This window comes from Cygnus olor, chromosome 3 (assembly GCF_009769625.2).
Source record: "Cygnus olor isolate bCygOlo1 chromosome 3, bCygOlo1.pri.v2, whole genome shotgun sequence".
Classification (NCBI taxonomy): Eukaryota; Metazoa; Chordata; class Aves; order Anseriformes; family Anatidae; genus Cygnus; species Cygnus olor.
The window spans coordinates 64,894,477-64,920,274 of record NC_049171.1 but is presented as its reverse complement, the minus strand read 5'-3'; the positions used below and the strand labels follow the sequence as shown (position 1 = coordinate 64,920,274).

Here is a 25,798-nt window from a genome sequence, read left to right as displayed (position 1 = left end):
AATCTCTGTGCTTGCACTGAGACCTGGTTATGCGTTGAGCTATTTTATCTCAAGGTTAAATAGTCTAAGACCCCATTGGTGGTGCAACATGCTGTGGAGTCACTCTGTCCCAGGGGAATGCTGTGGACCACATCTGGTTCTTCTATGCCTTTGCAGCAGCCTTGCTCTAGGAGTTTGGAGAGAGAGAGAAAATTGGTGGATGCAATAATCACTCCTCTTTCTCTTGATGTGGGGATCAATGGAAAGTTTTACTTGAAGACAGTTAGCCAAATGAGGTTCTTGTTTCACTTCGGTAGTTGTGTAGTTAAGCTAATTACCACAAGTGGAGTTGATCTGCTTGCCCCACTGATTCCTAAAATACCTATCATCAAACTCTGAGAAAGATGGATGAAATTCCATTGTAGATTACTTAGAGGGCCGAGGTCCAAGAGAAAAAGAGGCATACAATGCCTAGCTCTGAAAAAATTATCGTGAGAAACCTGTCTTGCTTCTGATACATACAGAAGCATGATTCCCATGAGAAATATCAGAAAGATGAAATAATACAAAACCATTTTAAATTGCACATAAAAGTCTCTGAAAATGACAAGTTGACAACTTGAAACAATTTTGAGATCCTTCCTGCCAACTCTTATTTCTCTCCTGCTTCTTCATTTGAAGACAGCTTCTCGCCCACAAGTGTCTTCAAAAGGTTCTTGGCAGATTGAGCATCCCAGAGCACAAAAGTTTTGTCTTTACCGTCACTTTGTCTCAGCACAAAATAGCTGCCTTTCACCTCCGGTTTAAGAGTAAAAATGTTTAAAGACTAGCTCAGTATTCCTTGCACATGCAAATCCGCCTTTGAAACACAAGCAGAAACACAAAACACTGTTTTGGTGCTCTTGTTGAAGTGTGACAAAGAGCTGGAGGATATAACGGTTTGAAATTAGCATCCCCAAATTAAGCTGTGGGCGTTCCTCATTATGAGGTGCCTGTAGGAGAAGTAACTGATATGTATATTCATATCCATGTGTATGAGAGTCTAAGCAATCCCTGTGTGCTTCTGGCAAACTTCTGCTAGACAAAGGAGTAGATTTTCAGAAGTCCTGTCAAATGAAAAGCTATGACTTCGAGGCCATATGAACTTATGGACAAAAATCCAAGGCTTTCAAATTTGATGTTACAAAACTTGGGTTATATTATAAGTTAAATTCACAGAGTGAGAAAATGAAGTATTGCTAAATATGCTGCTTTTTTGCACTGTAGGCTTCTCCAGACAAATAGTATTTGCTACTCCCTTAGTCAGTGAGGGTATTTATCTGGGCATTAAATTGATTTCACTTATTTAGCCCAAAGCTATACACATTGTATCTTCCACACCAGTTTTAACATCACAAATAAATTCTTGTACTTAACGTATTTAGGAACAACAACTGATTTACATTCTATACTCATTATAGAGATAGAGAAATTAGTGGGTTTTTATGCGTTTTTTTTGTAATCCACAGAATAAAAAGGAAGAGACATTCTCAGAAGTGCATATACAGCATATTTGCTACTATTTTGATGAAAAGATTTAGGTTTTTAAGTACACAAGTAACCTCTGAGAGTATAATTCAGATTATCAAATCACTTTTGTGCATCTGGAAACACTGTTCCTATTGATTCTAATAACTGGTTACTGCAAACTATCTTTGCTCTTTCAGATGTGGTGGTCCAGTGGTGTACGCAAGGAGACCTACTTGCAGTAGCAGGGATGGAGAAGCAGTGTCAGCTTGTTGAACTTAGCAATGGCTCCCTGTTGAAAAGCGCACTTGTCAAGTTCTACAACGTGCGTGGGGAGCATATCTACACTTTGGAGACACCTGTGCAGGTAGGAGGTATTTTTTAAGTCAGTTCTTAATGCTTTACTGACATGATTTTTCCACATTGGCTTTTAGGTGTAGACCTGCAATATGAAAACGATTGCAAAATGCCCTTAGTGAACTGGAAAATACAATATATATATAAAAGCACTGTAAATAATTATTTGTATTACAGTAGATATCCAAGAGTACATCTGATTCCAAGGCTAGGTATTGTATGATATGAAATAAGAAACATTCTGTTTCCTAAAACCATCGGGCAATGAGTGGACAAGATAGAAAAGGGAAATGGGGTTATTCACAGGAAATGGGTGAGGACAAAAATCTAGATAACTTGCTTGATGCTGTAGCAGTGCCAAGAAGTGGACTAAAATATTCCAAGTCCAGTGTCAGTACCACAAGGTTATTCTCTCTTTGTTAGTGCTATAATTTCCTAATGTATTATCAGTTGATCTGATGCAATATTTTACTTGTTAGGCATCAAATGGAGAAGGGTGAATTAGGAAGTCTTGTTTCTGTTCCCACGTACTGTACAGATTTTCACTGTAACCTTGGTCATGTTACTTGACAAGCAAATGTCAACATGTGTGTTGCACAGGAGCACGTGCTTCATAAGTCTTCACTGATACTTCAAAAAACAGTGAACATCATTCTACAGTTTCTTTTTTTTTGCAGAATAGAGACAACTCCATCCCGATTTCTGACTGTTACTAGTGAAACTTAATTTATAATAACTTCGAAATCCAAAAGTGGCAAAAAATGTTAGATATTTTTACTTAATTATGATTAATGATGTTACTATCTATTACTGTTTCCTTTTCAGTACCGTGATCTGAGATGGATACAAAAGGATGACACAGTAAACCAGCTGCTGAGCTTTTGTGTTTACTTACATTTAGCATTAATCTGTGCTTATTAGTATTAGTGCTCTAATTTAGATAGAATTCTTTCGTTCTATAATGTGTAAAATAACGTTGTCTAAAGCTAACCTAAATATGTGCAGAGATATCTAATGCTGATTTAGGTATCTAGAAGACTTACCCATACACACAGTTTTATTGTTGTAAACGTAGCCCTTTAAGCAAAGTAGCACAGCCCTATCCTCAGTGGATCACTTCTGGAGAAAACATATTTATACCAGTGCAGCTCATTCCCAGACCAGGTTAAAAACAAACTGTATTCTGTTACTTTAGTTCTCGGATACAGTATGTCCATGTTAGCTGTTGAACTGGTATAACACTTCGGTGTTGAGCTGTGAAATCAAGTTGTTGGTTGAGCAGTGGAACGGATGGGGACAGGTTGCCTTAAGATGTACATCTGTACAGACTCATCTCTTATTGCTCTCTCCCCCAATGTGTTTGCAATAACCTCAAATTCTCTTTTGCTTCAGTGCTTTCATTTCCTCTAGTTCTTCCAACATCCCTTCGTTTCATATTTTTCAGCTCTTCTCCTTTCCATTCTATTTATAACCACATATTGTGGCTGGTGTGAGAGGTAATTATTCTGCCATTAAATGAGTACTCATAGGACAAACTGACAGGTCATACAGAACAGGTAACTGCGCCACAATGCAGTATGTCTCATAGTGAAAATAATTAACCAGAGCTCCTCTGCTTTTCCAGCTGCCAATTTTCACTGAAATTTTAGCAGTATTTTATTATCATGGAGATTTCCCTCTCTTTTTCAACTTCTGATGACAGCCTACAGCTTCAGAGGTTACTAAGCAAGGATGGAAGTGAAAGATAGGGCGATGGAAATCACCAATTAATATCACAATCACGGAGTCTCATTTCCATAGGAAACCAGGCTAAAAATAACAATCAAACTCTTATATTTATGTTAATTTAAAAACTGCGTGCATAAACCTGCCTAAAATTAAAGCCACTCCTCTCCTGTCATTAGTCAGTGTTTATTCTCTTTATTTAGTGCACTTAAATTCGTATTTACTGAGCTGCAGGAGGAAGTGAGGGGGTCTTGAAGGACACCTGTATCTGCTTATGTGGACTTCATGCTTCTATGTATTTGAATGCTGGTCTAACAATATTATCACCTAAATAGGTATGCTAAAACATTGCAAAGTGTTCAGTCTACTAACAGAACCAGATAAAGACTGCTGTTGCAGAAATATTGCTAGTAACTTCCGTTCTTCTGTAGATCTGTTCCAAAGATGTATATGCAAAGATGACAGTGAGTCAGTGGTCCCAGTGATTTTTCTGATGACAAATTCATCAAAGTAAATTCATTAGTTTTCTATAATATGGCAGTCAGCCTTGTAATGGGATTTCATAAAATTCATCACTGGTTATTGAAAGCAAATGGAAGAAAAGAATTTCCACATCTCAAACTCTTCTATTTAAACTGTTTCTTCTGAAGCAAGCAAATGTGGGACTGGAAAAGCACATTTATTCCAAATGAGCATTGTTCTGAATATAAAGGTCAAAGAAAGTAAAGCAACAACAAATGTAGAAAATAGGGGATTACTGGTGCAAAGTTATGTGGTTCTCTGTCCCAGTCCTTTGATAAAGCAGATGTCTGAAATTTTTATCAGTAAAATATACTCAGCTATCTCTGTTTCTGCTATTCGTCTATCCTGTGTATCTTGGTGGGGTATTCAGGAAACAAGAAATTTTATTGAATTGTTTATAGCAAAAGTCAATCTAAAACTGATGTGGGATTTATATGCAACTTGGCTGGTATGTTACGTAGCATAAAGTCACTGCAAACCCCAATGTAGAATAGATTAGGGTACTGCAGTTTACTGATCCCGATGATGGCTGTTGTCATGGTTCCCTTAAAGGTGTTTTATATGCCACCTTCTCCTCCAGCTTTAATATGTTTTTGACATCCTCCATATCATTTGATTAACTCTCTTAAGCACCTTCAGTGTAGGATTTTACGGTTCATAAACCCAGTTTGCTGACTATAAAACCCTAGGTAGGGAAATTGCACTTGTTTAGAAGTATCCAAGTGAACACTGAAAAATGATATTCATAAACAGAATGATAGAGTTAGCATATTGTAACTGTCTCTAGTTCTCTGCACTGGGGCTTCAGCCTGCCACCCTGACATTCTGAAAAAAATCTATTTGCAGAATATAGTGCAATGAACTGAAAAAGCATTGCTAAAATTTAGGCAAATGAAGAACTTCTGCTACACAGAGTCAAACTGCTTTGCACTGTGAAAGAATGTTGACAAAATTCCTGAACTCCCTTCAGAAAGTCACACCAGACTTTTATATTATCGGAAGCAATTATATCAAAAACAGGTCCATATTGTGACTCCCAAGAGTCAACACTGATTATTTATTTTATAAAAAGAGCATATCTTAAAGGTTGTTGGTCAGCTGATAACTATGCAAAAATATACTATCAATTTCTGTAAATCTTAGTACTTTCTGTTCTCGCCCCTGTGTATAGAAACATCAACCTGATGAACTAAAAATGTGACCAGTTGTTTTAGGTGACAGCTTTTTTCATGGTCCTGCTTTCCCAGCATTTAAAACTGTTATTAAAACTGCAGGCTGCCCTGCTGGTTGTAATTTCTTTTTTTTTCTTTTTTCTTTTCTTATTGGAAGAATGTTTATTTCTTATGCTATTTGTTAAATCCTCATAACATTTTCCTGGCAATAAGTAAGGAAGGGAATAATATTAATAGGCCTCATTCAACACTGTCACAGTCTTGCTAAAATTGTTTCCTGGAAACGCTGCAATCGAGTTCTGTCACTTCAGAATTTCTCATCTGATGTGCAAACAGGTTATTTATTATATCAATGAACCATACCTACTGTCATAAAATTCACTTCTGAGTGGATACAACTGCTTCACGTCTTCCTGTTTGGACTTCAAACTCAAGCGTCTCCTGCAGGACCACTTAAAAATTGACTATCTACTGACTTCACCAAACGTGTGAAGTTATTCTGTTTGATGATTCACATTTTCTGCTTATATTTCAGTTTCCTTCTCTGTTTTTTATGATTTTCTTTCTTGCATGTCCCAAAGAGGAACCGGGGAAGAAGATCGTGGATTTAGAAACCCTGATACTGATCTCATCTATACATTTATAATCCTAGAGTAAATTTACATTAGCCTATGATTTTATACTGCTGTGTAACTGCTGTAGGAACAGATTAGACCTAAAGTGCAAAGAAGAAGAAAGATAAGAGTGAGCTGAGCTCGGCACGTTCCAGAATCAGATGTTGTACGGGCAACAAGATATGATGCAGAAAAACTGTAGTCACATTTTTCTCAGTGTAGTACTTTAAACCCTAATCCAGAGTTTTGTACCAAAGGCTGAATCTTTATGGGAGAAGGTCTGGGGAGTCTTTGAGAAGACCCACTTTCTCTAACCATGCTGCTGTCAGCAGAAGCCCTCGTGACGTTTCATGGACTGCTCCTGTGCTGGAAACGTCCTGGCATCTGAACAGTTAGATTTTAAGACAGTGTGCTTCTGCAGAAACCTGATAATTGTGTAAAATCCATTTTACTAAGGCCTGAGAAGGAAGGTGCAATTTTAGGTTAAATTCAGATCAAAAGGATTTTGAGAGAAGAGGCTGCCTTTTATGTTACCCAGCTGAGCTGACCTTGCTTACTTTGTCTTCATCTATTTCACATACAGTGTTCAGGGTTGTTGCTTCTGAATTAACATTGTCTTTCATTTTCTATTGGCTGAAGTTAATCCTATTCAGTTGTCATTGGATGACACCAAAGTTTCAAAGATTTTATTTACAGAAATAAAAGAGTTACAGGATGAAAAACAAGAGCAACAGCTTAGAACTATCTGGCGTAACAATCCTTTGGGATATCAGTAAGGACCTTGGTGTTTTCTGTATAGGCCATAAGATCATTTCTGACTGCTACACAAATGGGTCATGATCAGGACTGCAAAATACAGCCTTTCTTTCTATACTTGGTTAGGTACAGCTTCATTCTGCTAGGATGGAATCTCATAGTTATACTGAAATCTAAACAACAACAACAAAGTCACTGTAGAAACAGAGGATATAAGAAAAACCTGCAAATCAAATGAGTTTGCTGCATGAAAAATCATGTAAGGCCACAGCATTTCTGACCATGTCATAGTCCTTATTGCTTTTATCGCCATCAATTCTCTTGCTAGTTAATATTATTCCCACTGTAAATATGGGTAACAGAAGAATGAAGATGTTAAATTACTTTCCAACAATTATCCTTGAACTCTACAGCAGTGCAGAGATGTGCACACAACATTCAGAAGAGCCAGGTGGGCACTGTAGCCATTGCACCTTCTGGTTTCTCTGAAAAAAAGCAGGGAGAAAGGCAAAGTATGCATCTCCACAACACCAATGTACAGTGAGAGAAGCAGACTGTGTCCATTAGGGTTTTCACTTGTACGTACCATTCAGTAGGTACAATTTTGCAGTTGGGTTATTTGTCCTGAGAAAAATCCCAGTCTTTGCTGGACTTTCTGCCTTGGAATACTGTTTTTGTTTATCTCATTACCAGTGGGACTTCCAGTTCTAGTAATCAAGGAACTAGTGCAAGCATCAGACAAGCCACGTAGCTCAGGATTTCTGAGCTGAAGGAATGCAGCAAGGAACAGCTTGAACAGTGTTGTCTTTGAGTGAACTGTATACAAGCGATGACAAGTAGATAAATTGTGTTTCCTCCTGTAAGAGAGACAGATGAATGGCATTGAGTAGATGTATCTGACTTTTAAACCCACTCGAAATAATGGAGATAAATGCATGCTTTATAAGGAACAATACTTGTGCTTCGGACATGGCAGATCAATTGCTTTTCTTCTGCATAGTTTGGAGTTATTAGCTGAAGCCAGCTAATAACTGACTTGCAGTAGTAATTGATTCATATCCATGTCCTTCAAGGGAAAGAGTGGGAAGCCTAGTTATTGAGAAATATTATTGGAGCAGTACATTTAAAGGTCAGGTCAGATCTGGCATTTGGGTGATCTTTTTTTACCCAGGCCTTTAATCATGAGCTAATTTTCTCTGAACCTCATCGTAAGTCCTAGACCTTCCCTGAAAATGAAGTGTTGCTGTATATTAGACTTGAGGAGTACTGGGGGACAGACCATTCCATAGAAAAAGAAGGCAAGGCCTGCCTGGGGAATCAGTACACAAAGGCAAACAAGCTATTTTACAAGCGCTGCTTGATGAGACTGAGCATATAAAGGTTAAAATGTGAGGTATGTGGGCAGACTAAATATACAAATGGAAGAGTGGAAATGTCATGATTTACAAACAGTTCTTCCCTTGTAAGTATTATATCTTTATCTGTTTAGTATCTTTATCTATGACTTGGACAGTGGGATCGAGTGCACCCTCAGCAGGTTTGCAGATGACACCGAGCTGAGGGGTGCAGTCGATACACCAGAAGGAAGGGGTGCCATCCAAAGGGACCTGGGCAAGCTAAATAAGTGGGCCCACATAAACCTAATGAGGTTCAGCAAGTCCAAGTGCAAGGTGCTGCGCTTGGGTCGGAGCAATCCCAGACATGAGCACAGACTAGGAGAAGAACACTAAGAGCAGCCCTGCAGAGAAGGACTTGGGGGTTCTGGTGGACAGAAAGCTCGACATGAGCCAGCAGCGCATGCTTGGAGCCCAGAAGGCCAACTGCATCCTGGGCTGCATCAACAGAGGTATGGCCAGGTGGAGGGAGGGGATTGTCCCCCTCTGCTCTGCCCTTGTGCTGGTGTGCTGCATCCAGGTCTGGGGCCCCCAGCACCAGAAAGATGTGGGGCTGTTGGAGCAGACCCAGAGGAGGGCTACAAAGATGATCAGAGGGCTGGAGCAGCTCTCCTGTGCAGAAAGGCTGAGAGAGCTGGGGATGTTCAGCCTGAAGAAGAGAAGGCTCTGGGGAGACATCATTGCGGCTTTCAGTACTTAAATGGGGCTTATAAAAAATGTGGAGGGATTTTTTACACAGACAGTTAATGATAGGAGAAGGGGGAACATTTTAAACTAAAAGAGAGGAGATTTAGATTAGATGTTAGGAGGAAATTCTTTACTCAGAGTGGTGAGGCAGTGGCACAGGTTGCCCTGAGAAGCTGTGGATGCCCCATCCCTGGAGGTGCTCAAGGCCAGGCTGGATGGGGCTTTGGGCAACCTGGTCTGGTGGGAGGTTCCCTGCCCATGGCAGGGGCGTTGGAACTACATGATCTTTAAGGTCCCTTCCAATCCAGGCCATTCTATGATTCTATGTGTGTGTTTTATTTAAACGTGCACCCACTCATGCATATTTGTTAACATAAAAATGCATGCACATACATAAAAAATACCTAAATAATGCAGTCATGTGTTCAAAAGTTAGAAGATGGGTGAGGTATGGTTGCCTATTGGGAATTTGAGATGAAATCATGCAGTGAGACATGCAGTAAGTGTTTTGGCTTCTGGCTTTCTAACTGTTCCTCAGCTCCACAGTGCTTTATTGCCAAAGGTCCCACGCAGCATTTCAAAGCTACTGAAAAAGTTTCTCCTTGGGAGTATGTTTTAGATTGCACAGGTTTTTGCACTGATACTGTCTGCATCTCTGCTCTTCCCTGCATGCTGCATTAACCTGAGAGACATGGTTTCATTTGATCCAGATAACTGGATGAGAAGAGGGCTATCTTGGTGTATTATAATATTAGTTATAATAGCTGAAATGCTAGACTTCATGGTAGGGCTGTCTGGGTGTGGTGTATTGAATTATGATAGCTGGGATATTAGACTTCATAATCTCTTCTGGCATTAAACTTTATGTAAGCAATAAACGTTTTTGTGCTAAGTCACACATTTGTTTATTCCCTCGCCTTGTTTATAGGTAAGCTTTGCTTGATCCAGTGTGACCAGAGGGATGTGGTTTGGTTCCCACAGTAACTATCAGGCAGATAGTTCTGCCCATGCTGGAAGTCAGTCCTTGAGGAAATCAGGGTCGCTTCTCCTAGTGCCTTCCTCAGGCTGTTGTACACTATAACTGGCAGGTACCTAACTTTTGTCAGTGCCTTTCCAATCATATTTATTTTGCAAGCAGCATGAACTGTCTCATTACTGCCAGGCAGTATGAGGGTTGAGCACACTCTCAAATAATGAAAATACCCATCAGTATGGACATTTTATGTGATCACTCATCAAATCCGAGACTCTGTCCCACAAATTATGGTTATGACAAGCTATGTAATAATTATTGATGGTACATGAAGGATTTCTCAATTCTTTGAAGTTCTCCACTACAAAATGCCTTTAGCGATTACTGTGAAAATCACAATGTTCACATGTTGTTGCTTTTCATTTGCATATCAGTCAGCCTGAAGGTTTCTGCCCCCATAGAACTGTTTGTAGCGTTGTCTCTGAAGCTCTTTATTCGTCCCACTTTAAAACCAATATTTTCTTTGAAATTTAAATCTAGGATAAGATGACGTAGCAGATCTTCCTTCTGAAAAGATCTTTCTTCTGAAAAAGTTCTGTCATCCAGTCCTTTATCTTGATGATAGACATCAATGTCATTCTGTGCAACTGCATTTTGCTTTATAGGATTCACAGAAAAAAAACCATCTTGTTTTCGTTTCTCATCTTTAAGCATTTTGAATTTGTAAACTAGATTAGTAACTTCTAACTAGATTAGTAATTTCTAACTCCAAACTAGATTAGTAACTTCTGGGCTAATCCAAACCGTGTATCTGGGTACCATATTACTGGAGAGGAGTGGATAAAGGTTACTACTGATGGTGCCTTGACTTTTATCTTCTACGTAGTTAATTCTTGTTTGCTACATTATGATTCCGAAGAGACCCTGACCTTTCAGTAAATACAGTTCATAATTAGCTAAAGAATATGTTCGCTTAAACTTTTGAATGTCAAGGATTGTGAAAAGAAGGGAGCCCTTCACAGGAAGGAGTAAACCTTTTGCAGTTCACCAGTTACAGCCCGCTGGACAGTATTCTTCATGGAGTGAGTGTTTCTTCCTCTCACTATGTATATACTATGTATATATATATACACACTGTGTGTATATATATATATATATATATCGTATAGAGATAGCAGCTGTAGGATTGAGATTCCGTAGGGTATGTGTATATATGCAAGTAAAGAGTTTTGCAACACTGAAGGCAGGAGATGACATGTGGCTGCAGCTAACCCTCTTGAAGGGCAAAAATAATAGTGGTAGTGCTATAAGAGGTCACAACACACCAGTGCTGTGCATCAAGAAGATGGGGTTTAGCATGATAGTTTAAAAAACTTCTTGTGAGCACAAGTAGCTGTCTGGGAAAGAGCTCAGAGATGTTTGTGGGACAGCTTTACTCATGAGGATCGTCTTGCACCCCAAAGCACAAGTTTACTCATGTTACAGAATCACACAGAATCACACAATTGTAGGGGTTGGAAAGGACCTCTGGGATCATCGAGCCCAACCCGCCTGCTAAAAACAGGTTCCCATATCTCTTAAGAGCTGGTGTTCATTAGATTATCCAGTCTGTTCAGTTTTTAGTCAGGCTGTTACTTGAGACCTGCAATGAAATCCTTTTTCATGGTTCTAAATTTGCACACAACTCACTATTATCATGTAAACTCTTCATATTCCTTCAGCAGAGAATGATGTCCAAAGGGCGGGTTGAGCTGAATTTTGGTATATGGCTCTGAGTTCTGACACTTTGTCCCAATCACCTTTGACTCTATTTCTGTGCTTAATGCCACGAACTTAGACATTTTTTAGTGTGGACAAACAGGAGAAAAAAAGGCCATTCTTCTTTTGCCCATGGTGGTCTTTTACAATTCACTTCCTCTGGGAATGGTTCAAAAAGACATTGTGTGGCGGAAGACTCAGTGCAACACAAGCAAACTAATTGGATTTTGTTCACTAGTCTACTAATTGTCTCTGGGCATGTAGTTTGAATTTCAGTTGTAAACTATGAGCCATCACCAGTGGATGAAGATTGATTAGATGACTGAAAAAACAATCTGGATGGGGCCTCAAAGGATCCTGCTTTTTAACACTGTGTGACTTTTAAGTCACATATCCTCGTAGTGCCTCATTTTCCCCATCTGGGTTATGAAATGGATAGACAATTCCTTGTGTGAAGCGCTTTAAGCCTTATGAGTAAAAAGCATGATATAAATATCAACCACTGTTACCAATAATTTCAGATGTTCACATTTTTTCTCACTTTTGTGGACAATAACGTGCACGTTTAAGTTTCTGGAAGATGAAAGGGAACATAGTTGGTGCTGAACTTGTATGAACACTTCCTGCACAATTGTTTGGGTGAAAGTATATGATCTTTTTAAGTTATGCCCTCTTCCTCTTCATGCAGCGTCCCATCATCTCGATCTGCTGGGGTCACAGGGATTCACGCCTGCTGATGGCTTCTGGACCGGCGTTATATGTTGTCAGAGTAGAGCACAGGGTCTCCAGTCTGCAGCTCCTGTGCCAGCAGACCATCGCTAGCTGTCTGCGGGATGACAAGGATATCAGCAAGCTGACCCTGCCCCCTCGGCTCTGCTCATACCTCACCACTGCCTTCATACCAACAATCAAGGTGAAAGGAAAGAAGCATGTGTATGTGTGGAAGGGGAAGGGGTTGCTTGATTTTCTTCCCCCATGCTGCTCCTAAGTGACAAAGGATAAAATCCTGGCTCCACATAATTATGATAAAAAGGTTGATTAAGGGTAATTCCTCCCTCTCAATGACATCATGGATCAGTGATCAGTGTGGTGCCAACTAAAATCTGAAAAGAGGGCTCACACCCTGATCTGTGCTAAACTGTGTGTATGGCCTTTCCAAGGACACAATATGCTGTGTCCCAAGGGTACAAAATGCTGTTGACTCGTGCAGACTACCAAAGAAGCTCATGCCAACGATAGTACTGTGTCACAGTTCAGGAGAGATTCACAGTGGCAAAACTGTTGCCTCCCTGCATGTTACATGAGTCCGTAAGACCTGTGGCTGCCCAAATATCTCTACTGACAATGAGTTCTGCTAACCTTACTGCTCCAGCAGTGCTATGGGAAAATGAAGCAGTTATTACACCTTTTCCTGTACATTAGCAGAGCTGCTTGCAGAGCCATCTGCTCAACCCCATTTTTTCGTATTTTTGCCCTCAGGCACATCTCAGGATTTCAAAACTCTTTATCACAGCCTGTAAACCAGAGCATTAGCTAGTAAATGGCCTACATTCAAATATGTATTTTGTGTTATGTATTTTTTGTGTGTGTATTACAGCATTTTCTCTGAGTTTCAGGTCCTTGTTAAAACAATATAGATCTAGAATAACTAATTGGAAATCTGTGGAGTTGGCCAAGCTTAAATGAGACCAAATTATGCCTATAATAATGATTCAACACAGTTCCATTTGTGTACTGCAAATCAGGGCAATTTATGCAATTGCGAAACATTCCGCTTCTCAAAGAAGAATAAATACCTTACTGTAACCATGACTCCTTGATCTCCAAAGACACAGAGCATAAGTAGAATAGTGGTAAAGAAACACACATTACTAGTATTTGTGTCGTAGAGGCTGTATTGTCTTAGACAAAAACAGTTTAGTTGCTTTAGGACTGAGCTCTTCATGGATTAATACAGCCTGCTGGCAAGCAGGGCAAAGTAACCCACCTTGAGCTTTGGGCTCATATTTCTCAACACAGCGTGCAAAAAGGCCCTCATCAAAGATGGGTCATGTACTTGGAAATGAATGGGATGATAGAAGAGGTACAAGTTTTTTCCAGAGCTGACAGCATCGTAGCATAGTGGCATAGCATGCACCAGTACTAACTAGGAATGGGAACAAGAGTTGCTAAGTTCACGTGGGGGGGACAGCAAGAGGCGAGATACTCTGACTTTGACCTGTTGACCACATTACCCAAGTTAAAACAGAAGTTTGTGATAGAGCTGGGACTTCAATACAGGTTTGTTGTCTAATTCAATTCTGCAACCACAAGTCCTACCTTTCTCTTTGATGTAATTAGTTCTAGTTTTGTAGTTTTGAGCTGCTTTTAACCTAACTAAATAGTATACAGCACCTCTGTCTTGCATGTGGGTCTTGCATATCTCACGCAGTAACCTGTACTAATCTTGATCTGCCAAGTTAGAAGTGGATTCAGATTCAGTTAGTCATGTCAGGATTAAGTTGCCACAGACAAAAAAAACAATAACCTATAGGAAACTTTCTCTTTCCTTCCTTCATTTACTTAAGCCTCCTATCCCAGACCCAAACAATATGAGAGATTTTGTCAGCTACCCAACAGCTGGCAATGAACGGCTTCACTGCACGATGAAGCGGACAGAAGATGACCCAGAGGTCGGTGGTCCATGTTATACTCTGTACTTGGAATATCTTGGGGGACTGGTGCCCATCCTCAAAGGACGTCGTATCAGCAAGTTGCGGCCAGAGTTTGTCATCATGGATCCTAAAACAGATGGAAAAGCAGGTAGGAGTGAATTGTAGCTCTGTATAAAAAATTATTTAGAAAGACACACTTTAGATATTAAAACCTCAAGAATTAAAGAAAATCTGTGTATGCAATATAGAAGCTAGCATCCGATCTTTATTTTTTCTGATGAGAAAAAGTTTTTAGCATGACCTAAGCTCAAGCCTCTCGAATTATACCATACAGTCTTCTGTCTTACAAAAAGGGAACTTCTTGTATTTTGAATAGATTGCTAATCAGCCGAAAATATTCTTTAGTCTTAATTTTGAAGTCATTTGAATGCGATTCACCCGTCTGAATCATGTGCACTTGAGTTCAGACCATTGGAAACTTGGACTTTATACAAGGCAAGGTGAAGAACAGTTAATTATGTCTGTATAGTTTTATCTTGTCTACTGCATGTGGATCGGATTTATGCTTCTGATGACTGATAGTTGTAATTGATACCAGTTTTCTGAAGCAGCACTTACATTTTCTGGGGCCTGTCTTGATAGATGAAATCTATGGAAACAGCTTGATTTCCACTGTGATTGACAGCTGCAACTGCTCTGACTCCAGCGATATCGAACTGAGTGATGACTGGGCAGCAAAAAAGTCTCCCAAAATCAGTCGAGCTAGCAAATCACCCAAACTCCCCAGGTAATCATTGCTTGGATATTTCATCATCTTTTTTTGCCAAGTTTTCTTCCTTTCCTTTTTTATCTTTATTTTTTTTTTTCTTTTTTTTTTTTTTTCTTTTTTTCTTTCTTTAAACAGTGTCTTAACACCTCAGAAAGTTAAAAGCGAACTCCTTTGGGCAGATAGGAGCAGTTGGGTCCTCTGCAGTGTGCAGTTCTGCAGTGATCTGAGACTGGCGTTAAGGTGGACTTTGGGGAAAGTTGTGGGGCAGAAAGTAATGGGAAACAATAGGCACCATTCTTCCCCAGCAGTCTCAAGGAAAAGCTTTATGAACTCTCCAACCACTGCCTTTGCTGTATGTGAACTCTTGACACCACTAAATGTTACCTGTGTTAGATAGTCCATGTTTTTATGTGCTCTGTGCTTAGAATCCTTGGTCTAGTTAATCCCTGGCCTGTACTTTCTCAGGGGTATTTTAAAGTTCAAAAGTCCACACAATTGATCCTGGCCTAGGTGGCACTGCTGATGTGGCAACCTTGCAAGGAAGACTCAGCAAACTTCCTCCTAGACATTGGGTTGACCGGGCTCTGTAACAATATGAAAAACAAGTTTCTAAGCTATTTATTGGTCTGGTTGCTTTCCTGCCAGCTCTTCATATTTATTATGTGTGTAGACAGAAACCCCCCTGCACAGCCTCACTGATGTCCATGATGGTTCTCACAGGCACCGATGTCTGTCTGCCAGCTTCACGTTGCGGGATTGTGGCACTGAGGCCTTCTAGTTGCAGCTTTTCCAAAGACATTATAGTATGAGACTGTCCTAGAATGAGGCAAAGGAAATGCATCCCTTTATATGTGAATGGAATGTGTAAATCACCAAAGTTTTATTTCAGTAGTCCTTGACAGCAGAACCACGAATTCCTGTGCCTAAAACAGAAATAGTTCAGGGAAATGAAGAATCTTGTTGTCTTGGTTTTCTAAGAGCGTATTTTTCAAATATAATTTTTGTTCTTTATTTTTGCCACCAATTATCTTTTTCGGTTGCATGATCCCTTATTTGTGGCTCCCTTTGTATAACATGGGCTAGGAGTAACTTTTGACTTAGAGTGAGAGCACTGATGAGTTTGTGGAGCCTTGGATTGCTGTGCTATTGCAGAGATCTGCCAGCTCAAGTGTCATGTTTCCATTTCTTGAGGCTTTGGCTCAAAGTCTGCAGAGCTGAAATAATTCAGCCTTACACCTTTTTATGGATTAGTGGAGGATATATTGCATCTGGTAGAACTGCTGTAAGCTTCGTTAATGAATCTGAAGGCATCCGATCTGAGTTACTGCAAATGTGTTGGGCTTTTTATGTCTTCAAAATTTGAACCGTAACTCTCCGTCCTGTAGACTATGCAGTCTTCATTAATCACCTAGAGAAACCATACCGGTTGTCTTCATTACCATCTTATATTCATCCAGACATGGATTTTTTGCATTTTTGCATACCAATTGATGATTCTAATTATTGCTTTATATGCAGAATCAATATAGAAGCTCGCAAATCTCCAAAGATGTCACGAGCCACGCAGGAGATATCAAGATCACCAAGGTTACCAATAAGGAAACCTTCTATTGGTTCACCAAGCCTAACCCGAAGAGAGTTTCCTTTAGAAGATATTACTCAGGTATTGTGTGCATTGTTACCAGACCTGAGTCCAAATGCGTTGCTTTCCAGAGGCAGCAATCTGTGATATAGATCCAGTGATCACCAATAGAATAGTTTCATTTGATTACATCTACTAGATGGAACACCTATAGAATCACATTTTCTAAGTCAATATTGATGGTCTAAAGTATCAATGGAGTATCAAGCATTGTTTGATAAGTCTTTCCCCAATTACTTCTGCCAATGTGAATCCATGTGAGAGATTTTATTGTAGTTGATGTTGTTGGCTGTTTGAAAGTATACGTGAAAGTGTTTCTTACTCAGTTTTTGCAGAGCTGTTCTAATGCCACCATAGTTCTCTGCTTTGCTAGGATTCTGCAGAGACAGGGAAATGATTGCTCTACAGGGCCAAATGTTCTGTTTCATAATTGCTTGGAACAGCCTTAATTGGAAGGAAGGCAAGAAATTAGCATTTTGTGTTCTTTGTGTTGTTCACATTCTGTGGGTAAATGAAACTTAGCAGCCTGTAAAACTGTCTGGGTTACTCATTTCATTAATACCAATCTGATTCTTTCATTTTATTTTCTATTGTTTTCAGTTGCTTTTTTTCCATTCTGTCATTTCACTTTTCCTTCATACTAAAATGTTCTCGGTCAGTTACATAGCAGTGGTAGATAAAACCAAAAGTCCTTTGAATAGCATAGGAGAGCAAAGGCTTAGATCCTGTTCCTGATGCTGATGGCATAACTCTGGACTTTAAAATTTCTTAATCTTTTGTAGCCGTAATTTGACTACCATGGAAGCAGTGGTTTGGGAAACTGCTTTGGAAACTCGTTATGAATTCATTTCTGTCTTATTTATTGTGCTGTAAAGTGATTTTTAAGCATAGAACCAAAGGGCAGGCAGCATTTCTTTCTGAAATACAAAATAGCCTGGACTCTTACTGTGTGGAAGAAGCAAACATCTGAAAACAGTCTTATTCTCACTAAGCAGCTATCATGTTCTTCTGCACCTTCAACAGCTTTTAGTAGCCTATAGATTGTTGACATAATTTCTGATGGTGTTCAGATATCAAAATGAGGCTTCTTAATGACTGGGTATAATAGTTGCTACAAGACACTTTAGGCTGTTTCAATAAAATAAAAGAAGCTGCAACGGTATTATCACTTGCAATAGCTTTACTGCTCTGCAGGTTTTTGTTAGAACTTCATGCAGATTTATCAGGTGAAAAAGATCTTGTTTTTTCTTTGCAGCACAACTACCTTGCTCAGGTCACATCTAACATCTGGGGAACCAAATTTAAAATTGTGGGTTTGGCTGCTTCCTACCAACGAACCTTGGTGCAGGTAAAAGTAAATTCTTTTGATTTTTGCATATCAATGTTTCTAACAAATAACGAATTTACACTGTATGATTCTTTTTAGGTGATCAGAGATCTTCTTTAACAAAGCAGTTATTTTCTGTGGACAGTAGAAATTAGATTTTACAAAATTTCACTGTAGCTAAAAGAGATTCAAATCTATAATACAATAACAAGATGACAAATAAATACAATAACAAAGTCTCAGCTGTAATGAACAGATTAATTAATAGTAAAGTCCAGACCTTAATTTTTACAGTGTATTTGAACAACAATAACAACAACAACAAAAGAATAAACAAAATTTTTGCAAGACTGTAAAAATCACAGGGTTTTAGTTACTGTAATAGAAGTATTTTAAAAATCCAATTTTTGTGGTCATTTAGCTGCTAACTATACCAAAATAATGTAAAAACTCTTACAGCATCGTGCTCAAGATTCTTCAAATCAATGCCTAGAGTATTCACATGGTTCTCCTGCTGGGTCATCAGTAGACTGATAGCCTTCGTTAAAAGTAAAAAATTGTCTAGTCTCAACCTTTTCCTGAGTCGGCCTTTTCTCCCTAGATAGTCCTGTTGAAAGGAAAAAGGCTAAGCAAAGAACAGGGTACCACCTAGAATTAGTAGCAGAGCTGAGCTCTGAATTGAAATACTAATATAATTATAGGAGTTTTAAGAGCTCTTTGGAAAATGTATTTGTTCCTGAGCTGAATTATGTACGTAGGTCAGGACTACATAATGATGCCCTGGATGCAGAATTAGTTAAACAGTTATCTTCTGTGTCTATACTGACTACCATCAGACAAGAGATGGAGTCTCAGCTCCTGGAAAGACAACCCTCTCTGACCCAGCCTCCAAACAAAGGTTGTCCTCGAGATGTTGTCACCCTGGGGTCAACCAGTGTTACTACTGTAGGGCAATGGCACTCACTATTTAATAAAGTGTTACACAAACTCTCAGGTTAATTCCAGCCTCTGTTTTTCAAGTCATTTATCACTTTTTGACATCCACATTTCCAATGATTGTCAAAAGATAGTGTTAAGAGTGACCCTACTGTGCCAGACCAGATGTCTTTCTAATTCAATTTTCTCTCAGTATCAGTGATAAATACGTGTGGAAGGAGTGTGGAGTAAGTAAATATGTGTGGAGTAAGTGTGTAGAGGTATTTCCTTCAGATATTCTCCCAGTCTTCAAGGCTTAGGTCCCACGGGCTGAGCCAGGAGGGGTTTTTTTGTATGTAATAACAGGAGGAAATTCTTTACTCAGAGGGTGATGAGGCACTGGCACAGGTTGCCCTGAGAAGCTGTGGATGCCCCATCCCTGGAGGTGTTCAGGACCAGGTTGGACGGGACCCTGGGCAACCTGATCTAGTGGGTGGCATCCCAGCCTATGGCAGGGGCTTGGAACTAGATGGTCTTCAGGGTCCCTTCCAACCTGAGCCGTTCTATGATTCTATCATTCTGTGGTAACCCTCAACAGATTTCCTTTCTGAGACCTTTCCCATTTTCCCCTGAGTTCATATAAGTCTGTAGAATCCTGTGGTCAAGAGTTCCAAAAGTAGAATGGAAGAAATATTTTCCTTTCCTAATATAGATGCAAATACAGGATGAAGTAATTTAGTATTTCCACAGCTAATTTAACTAAAGAGAGGCTGCTTCTGTTTAAGGAGAAATAGCTGAAAGAAACAATCCTTTTTATCCTATTTATGCAAAAATAACATTATATAGTGATTTGGTTAAGAATGGCCCATACATGCATTTGTTCATAAATAAATTATATAACAATAGTCATAACCCTTCTATCTGCTTTGAATTAATTCTCTCTCTCAGCTTTAGATGCTCTTTGTGTGACAGATTTCTTTTATTTTTTTATTTCTTGTTATACTCTGTCTCCAGTAATATATAAAACCAGTTTGCTGCACCTTCAGCCCAGGCAGATGACAATATATCTCCCAGAAGTACGGAAGATTTCAATGGACTACATTAACCTGCCTGTCTTTAATCCAAATGTTTTCAGTGAAGATGAAGATGATTTACCGGGTAAGGAAGAACTGGAGGTCTTTCAAATTATGGGTTAAGATAGCTGGAGGACAGATCATTTGTGTCACTAGCTCCCTCTGGTAAATACACACATCAAAATCTCTTACTCTGATGGAGTCCTGTAGAATAGAATTAGGACAAGGCTAATATGTATTACGGACATTGTTTTTATAAAAATACATGGAAAGTATAATCCACATAGAGCTACTAAGTTTCAAGTTCATTAGAACATTAATCATCTTCTGTTTAGTTCACTAAGAATTCTCTGTAGATTGAAGCCTTGCATTCCCCATCTTTGTAGACCAGAATTATGTTGTGTCAGAAGCCCAGAAGGGTTGTTCTTGTGACCTGATGGCATCAAAGCACAATCTGCTGACAGGAGCCTGGGGAGGTTCCTGACTTACTCAGCCACATTTTGAGATGTGTTAAAAGCCCATTTGGATTTTTATCAGTAAAGAGTCTTACAGAGAGGCTAAAATAGTATATTGTATAAACGAGGGGGGTCAGGAAGGAATTTCTAATTTCACCTGAGGTGGAAGGTAGCAGAACATTTAAGCAGTGCAGGGAAGGCTTGGTTGCAGGTGATATGGGTGTGACAGATATGTGTGGGGTGATAAGAGTGTGGACTAAAAGTACTGAAGACCTTCTCCAATCAAAAAAAAAATCATGCAAATAAAATGAATATGTAATTGCCAAAAAGTTAAAATAATGCAATTTCAGAATTCTCACATCAATGAAGGATTCCTGTTTCTCATGTCACAGTTTTTTTGAACTATAGGAGTGGCCTTCATGGACAGCCAGTACTCTTTAAAGGGGGAAGAAGTGTGAGCACTGCAAAGCAATTATAAGCCTGAGATAGAATCTAATGAAGTAAATAGAAATTCTCACATTATTGTGTACCATCATTTTGACTGCTGAAAGCACCCAAGCTTGTGAATAACCCAAGGATCAGAGCAGTTCTCTGAATTTTTAAAGAAATATTCATGTGCCTAAAAGGAAGCCCATTCCCTCATGATTTGAGCCTTGGCTTGTTTAATTTATGCCTACCTAATATGAACCTGTAGGATTTGAAGAAAGAAATAGTTTCTTCAGAAAGATCTGAAAAAAAGTAATAACATTTTCTAGTATGAAACATGATTCAAGCATACAGAACATAATAGAAAATTTGAATAGGAAAAAAATAAAAAGTTTTTTTGTCCCTTCATGGGAATTGGATCTGCAATATCATTTCTTTTTATATTATTAAAAGAGCTGAAACAGTATTGTGAATCAAAAGTTGGTAAACACCACAGAAATATGGGGAAAATTGATAGAGTTTTGTTCCAGCTCTTTGAGAAAGGTAATAGAAGAGTCACATTACCCAGTCCTCTATAAGAATCTTCCTCTTCTGGCCACTTTTTTCCTTTGAAGTTTCTTATGAACATTCATTTCTGACTTGACTACTTAAATTTTAAAACCTTTTGGAGATACCCTTTCTTAAAGCATGTATATAATGGAAGAAAGTGCCTTATACTAACAGGAAAATATATTGCAGTGTAGATAATGATTACATAACAGATTTAAAACAAGTAAACCAAGAACAAAAATAGTAGAAAGCTGCTCTTGGGCAGTGGAATGTATTGGTGAAGTACTCTTGGGACAGGTGCTTTTTAATGTAGTCAGTAAAGACTTGGCAAGGCAAACAGGCAGCGAATTGATTTAACTTGCAAATTATGCAAACAAATCAATTAAAAACCATTGGAGAAATGAGAAAACATTGGATTTAAACACATTGAGATATTATGCAACACCATCACAAATGAGGTGTTATTTGGATAGGCTTAATACCCATGACAGCAACGTTCGGGATTGCTCAAGCCAAGCTAACAATTAAACTTCAGGCTCTGGAGGATAAATTGCTAACCTGCAGGCATTGGGATGAGTGCATGGCCTGCCAGCCAGGCACAGAATCACACTGCCTCAGGGTCCGTGAAGTTTAGCTGTCAGCCTTCTTCTAAAGGAATGAGCAGAGCTACCGTAAAAGCTAGCCAGCATAGCCACAAACGTCTGTACACCTACTATCTTTTTCTGGGGTGACTGATGTTGATAAGAACCTAATGCTATTTAAGATGTAATTATAGAGTATGGATAGGTGACTAGAATTTTAATTAGAAATTAATTAGGAACTGGGCAGTGGCTGGAGGAGTTCTGGCTAATGGATTCTTTGCCTGATCGCATCTTGCAGATCAGAAGTCTTCACAGAATTCCACACACATGTGATCATGGATACAACTCACTTATCATTTCCTTTTTTTTTTTTTAATACGGGAAAACTAATAAGGACTCTGCAACATTCTTAGGTTCTTTTTTTGTTATATATTACTTACTCTTTTCCCTCATTATTATGTTAATTCTTATTTTGACTTCTGCACCTGTACTTGCTTCCAACTTTCTCATTTCCCTTTTGCTCTCTAGCTTTTCAATGGTAGCTCCTGTTGGAATCAGTCTGGCCCCTTTTGAGCAGAAGGAATTGCAAGCAATTGGAGCAAATTCCATGCTTTGTGCTTAAAATTGTCAGAACTGCTTCTTGCCGCACTGTCACTTGTTCACCACCATGTATGGGAAACTTTTCATATAGTCATCTGCTTCTTTTTGCATTTCTGGTTGCAGCCCAACCAAATATTGAAACTGAAAGTGCCCTGACTATAATACCTACTTCTTGAATCTTTCTGGATTCCTTTCTATTTCCTTACATCTTTTCCACAAGAACTTGCTTTCAATAACTTCTATGTGTTTTGTCTGTATTTCATTCCGTCATATTCTTCCCTCTGTTTCATTTTCCTTATTTTATTGTGTTGCTTTGTCATTCACTGTACTCAAGGGATAATAATACTTCCCTTTGGCCAGCTGGTGTCTGTATTCTCCAGTTTGCCTAAGCTCATTGAATTTGGGAACATTATACTAACGATTTATACAGTGCCTTCAGTGCAAGCTTTCCACTTTCTTCTTTTCCTTCACTTTTTTTTTTAAAGACAATATTCATCAAACACCTAAGTCAGAGCTGCAAATTGCCAGAGAGTAGGCTTGAGGAGCATCACTGCATCCTCTGAGTAAAGCTTGGTCTCTAGCCTGACTGGCTCTAGAGAGTGTCAGCCTGGGCAGGTGGGGACTGCTTGTGCCCTACCATCACATAGCAGCAGCCCTAGAGAAAGTCAGGGAGCTACGTTGGGTGGTCCTAGTACAAAGCCCAAAGAAAAAGTGGCAGCAGCCAGGGGTCTGTGAGTGGATTTTCTTTTCTATTGTATGTTAATGTATTTATTATCAAAAAACTTGCCTGAAAAGTAATGTGAGTCGTGATTCAGAAAACCTTTTATTCCTTTGATTATGGTAGTTACAACTGGATGATGAGTGAGTGGTAGGTCAGACCCCTCAGGTACACTCATTTCTCTGGGAAAGTCCATGGGAATCAATGCAGGCTGAACGAAGGCTCTGAAACACCACTGCTAGAAGTTAACTTAAAGCTGATCAACAGCTGTTGTGCAATGGGAGTCAGTGAAGATAGGCTCGCTTAATTGCTCCAACTAATGTCTGATTTCAGAGGCTGATAGCAGCCCATCCAAACACAGCAGAGCGCTTAAGCAAGTACAGAAGATAAGCAGGCTATTTAAGCAGTCAAAGGTAAAGCTGAACGACAAAGTACAAAAGACAGGCCATGGTTTTCTTCTCACTAGCTTTAAAAACAATTCTCTCCAATTCCTGAATTTCGTGTAAACACTGCCATGAAATTTTCCAGTGCTGCATTTTTTAGCCTCCCACACGCCTTCCACAGAGTGCTGGAGAAAACCAAATGGCACGTGAGGCATTTCTGGAACATTTCCAGGTTTGGCTCCTGCTGTCCTTGTGCTTGCCTAAGCGCTGCACTCAGCAAAGGCCCAGGGGCTGGGCGAGCGGGGTGTGAGCGGCCTCGCCACATGTGAGGAGGCCATCGGTTGACTGAATGTGTTGTTCCTTGCAGTGCCTGGGGCGCCCGGAGCCCCCGCCAGCAGCCCACCCTGCACCGTCAACATCCCCATCGCGCCCATCCACAGCTCGGCCCAGGCCATGTCGCCCACGCAGAGCATCGGCCTGGTGCAGTCACTGCTGGCTAACCAGAACGTGCAGCTGGACGTGCTGGCCAACCCACCGGCCGAGGCGGGTGGCGAGGGGACGGGACCCTTCCCGGGGGCCCCGGGGCGCTTCCCTGGCCCTGGCCCCGGCCCTGGGGCGATGGCAGCAGTGGCGGCGGCGGCCAGCGGGGAGCTGGGCCGCACCATCCCTGCGCCCCCCGCCATCGCCCCGCCACCCCCCACCATGGCCCTCGCTGACCTCCGGGACCACGGTGACCGCGATCACGAGCCCCCTCCCAAGGCCAAGGCCCCGCGGCCAGGGCCGCAGCTGGTGGAGGGCGACGCCGTCATCTTCGGGGCCGCCCAGGAGCTGCAGCTGAACAAGATGAACCCCCCGCCACCATACCCCGGCACTGTTCCTCCCGCCGGGCCCCCGCCACCACCGCCCGGCCCCCCGCCACCGCCCCTCGACCTCTGCCTGAAAAAGGGGGAGTTCTCCCTCTACCCAGCCGGGCACTACCAGCCACCGCTGGGGTACGAGCGGATAACAACGTTCGACAGCAGCGGGAACGTGGAGGAGGTGTGCCGGCCTCGCACACGGATGCTCTGCGCCCAGGGCACCTACACCCTGCCAGGGCCTGGCAGCTCTGCCACCCTGCGTATCACCGCTGCCGAGAAGAAGATGCAGCAGCCCTGCACCAGCGCCACCCTGAACCGGTTGACGGTTCCCCGTTACTCCATCCCCACCGGGGACCCGCCACCGTACCCTGACATCGCCAGCCAGCTGTCGCAGGGCAGGAGCATTGCGCAGAGGCTGGACAGCACTATCATTCACGCCACTCTGCGGAGGAACAGCAGGGAGGCGGCGCTGAAAATGGCCCAGCTGGTGGACGGCCAGAGAGCCACCTTGCAACTTCCCCCCAAAGCCAAGAGCAGCGTGGTGACGGCGCAGTACCAGCAGAGAGTACCTACCGCCCTGTACACCTGCAGCCAGTGCAGCAGCAGCGGCAGCACTGCGAGCGCTGGTGGTATGGGCAGCATGGCTAATGCCAACGCGAGCAACAGCACTTCCAGTATCGGTGGCATGAGACCTGATCTGGGCACGGGGAGTGGCTCCCAGCACAGCTCTGTCCTCGCTCACTCCGTCAGCACTTCGCCTCTGGCCTCCCAGTCCTCCTACAACCTGCTGAGCCCGCCTGACAATTCCCGTGACCGGGCGGATTATATCAACTCCGCCTTCACGGAGGATGAGGCCCTTTCTCAGCACTGCCCAGTGGAAAAATCAATACGGCACGTACCCGTGGCCTTGACGGAGGCTGCCATCAGTGTAAAACGGCCACCGCCCTACCAGTGGGACCCTATGGTGAGTGAAGAGATATGGGTTCCTCAGGAAAGGACATCTCAGAGCTCAGTGCCCAACCCTCTAAAACCAGCTCCTCTCATCATCGGACAAGCGCAGCATCTGGATATGTCTCGAGTGCCATTCGTCTCCCCTAAGTCTCCGACCAGTCCCACTGCCACTTTCCAGACGAGTTATGGGGTTGGAGTACCATACCCAGGAAGCTACAGTGCCCCCCCCCTTCAGGGAATGCAGCCCCCCTGCTCCCCCAAAGAAGCTCTGGCCCCCACACAGTTTGCACAGCAGGAGCCAACCGTAGTGCTTCAGCCAGGTTACCCGCCCAACCTCTCCTATTGCCCTCTGCCACCCATGTATCCGGGAAGTAGCGCCTGCTCTAGTTTACAGCTGCCACCGATAGCCTTGCACCCGTGGAGCTCCTACAGCGCATGCCCACCTGTGCAGAACC

General features: G+C 41.3%; 1 protein-coding gene across 1 annotated transcript in view; it reads left to right on the top strand.

The window, feature by feature from the left end:
* Window positions 1-25,798, top strand: part of TULP4 (TUB like protein 4) — a 157,816-nt gene that overhangs the window by 122,073 nt on the left and 9,945 nt on the right. The window contains 9 exon segments of the mRNA XM_040551039.1: window positions 1,686-1,852; window positions 12,132-12,356; window positions 14,011-14,245; window positions 14,740-14,884; window positions 16,385-16,529; window positions 17,764-17,827; window positions 17,830-17,856; window positions 19,765-19,908; window positions 23,903-25,797. Of these exon segments, the coding sequence (XP_040406973.1) occupies window positions 1,686-1,852; window positions 12,132-12,356; window positions 14,011-14,245; window positions 14,740-14,884; window positions 16,385-16,529; window positions 17,764-17,827; window positions 17,830-17,856; window positions 19,765-19,908; window positions 23,903-25,797 (3,047 nt within the window).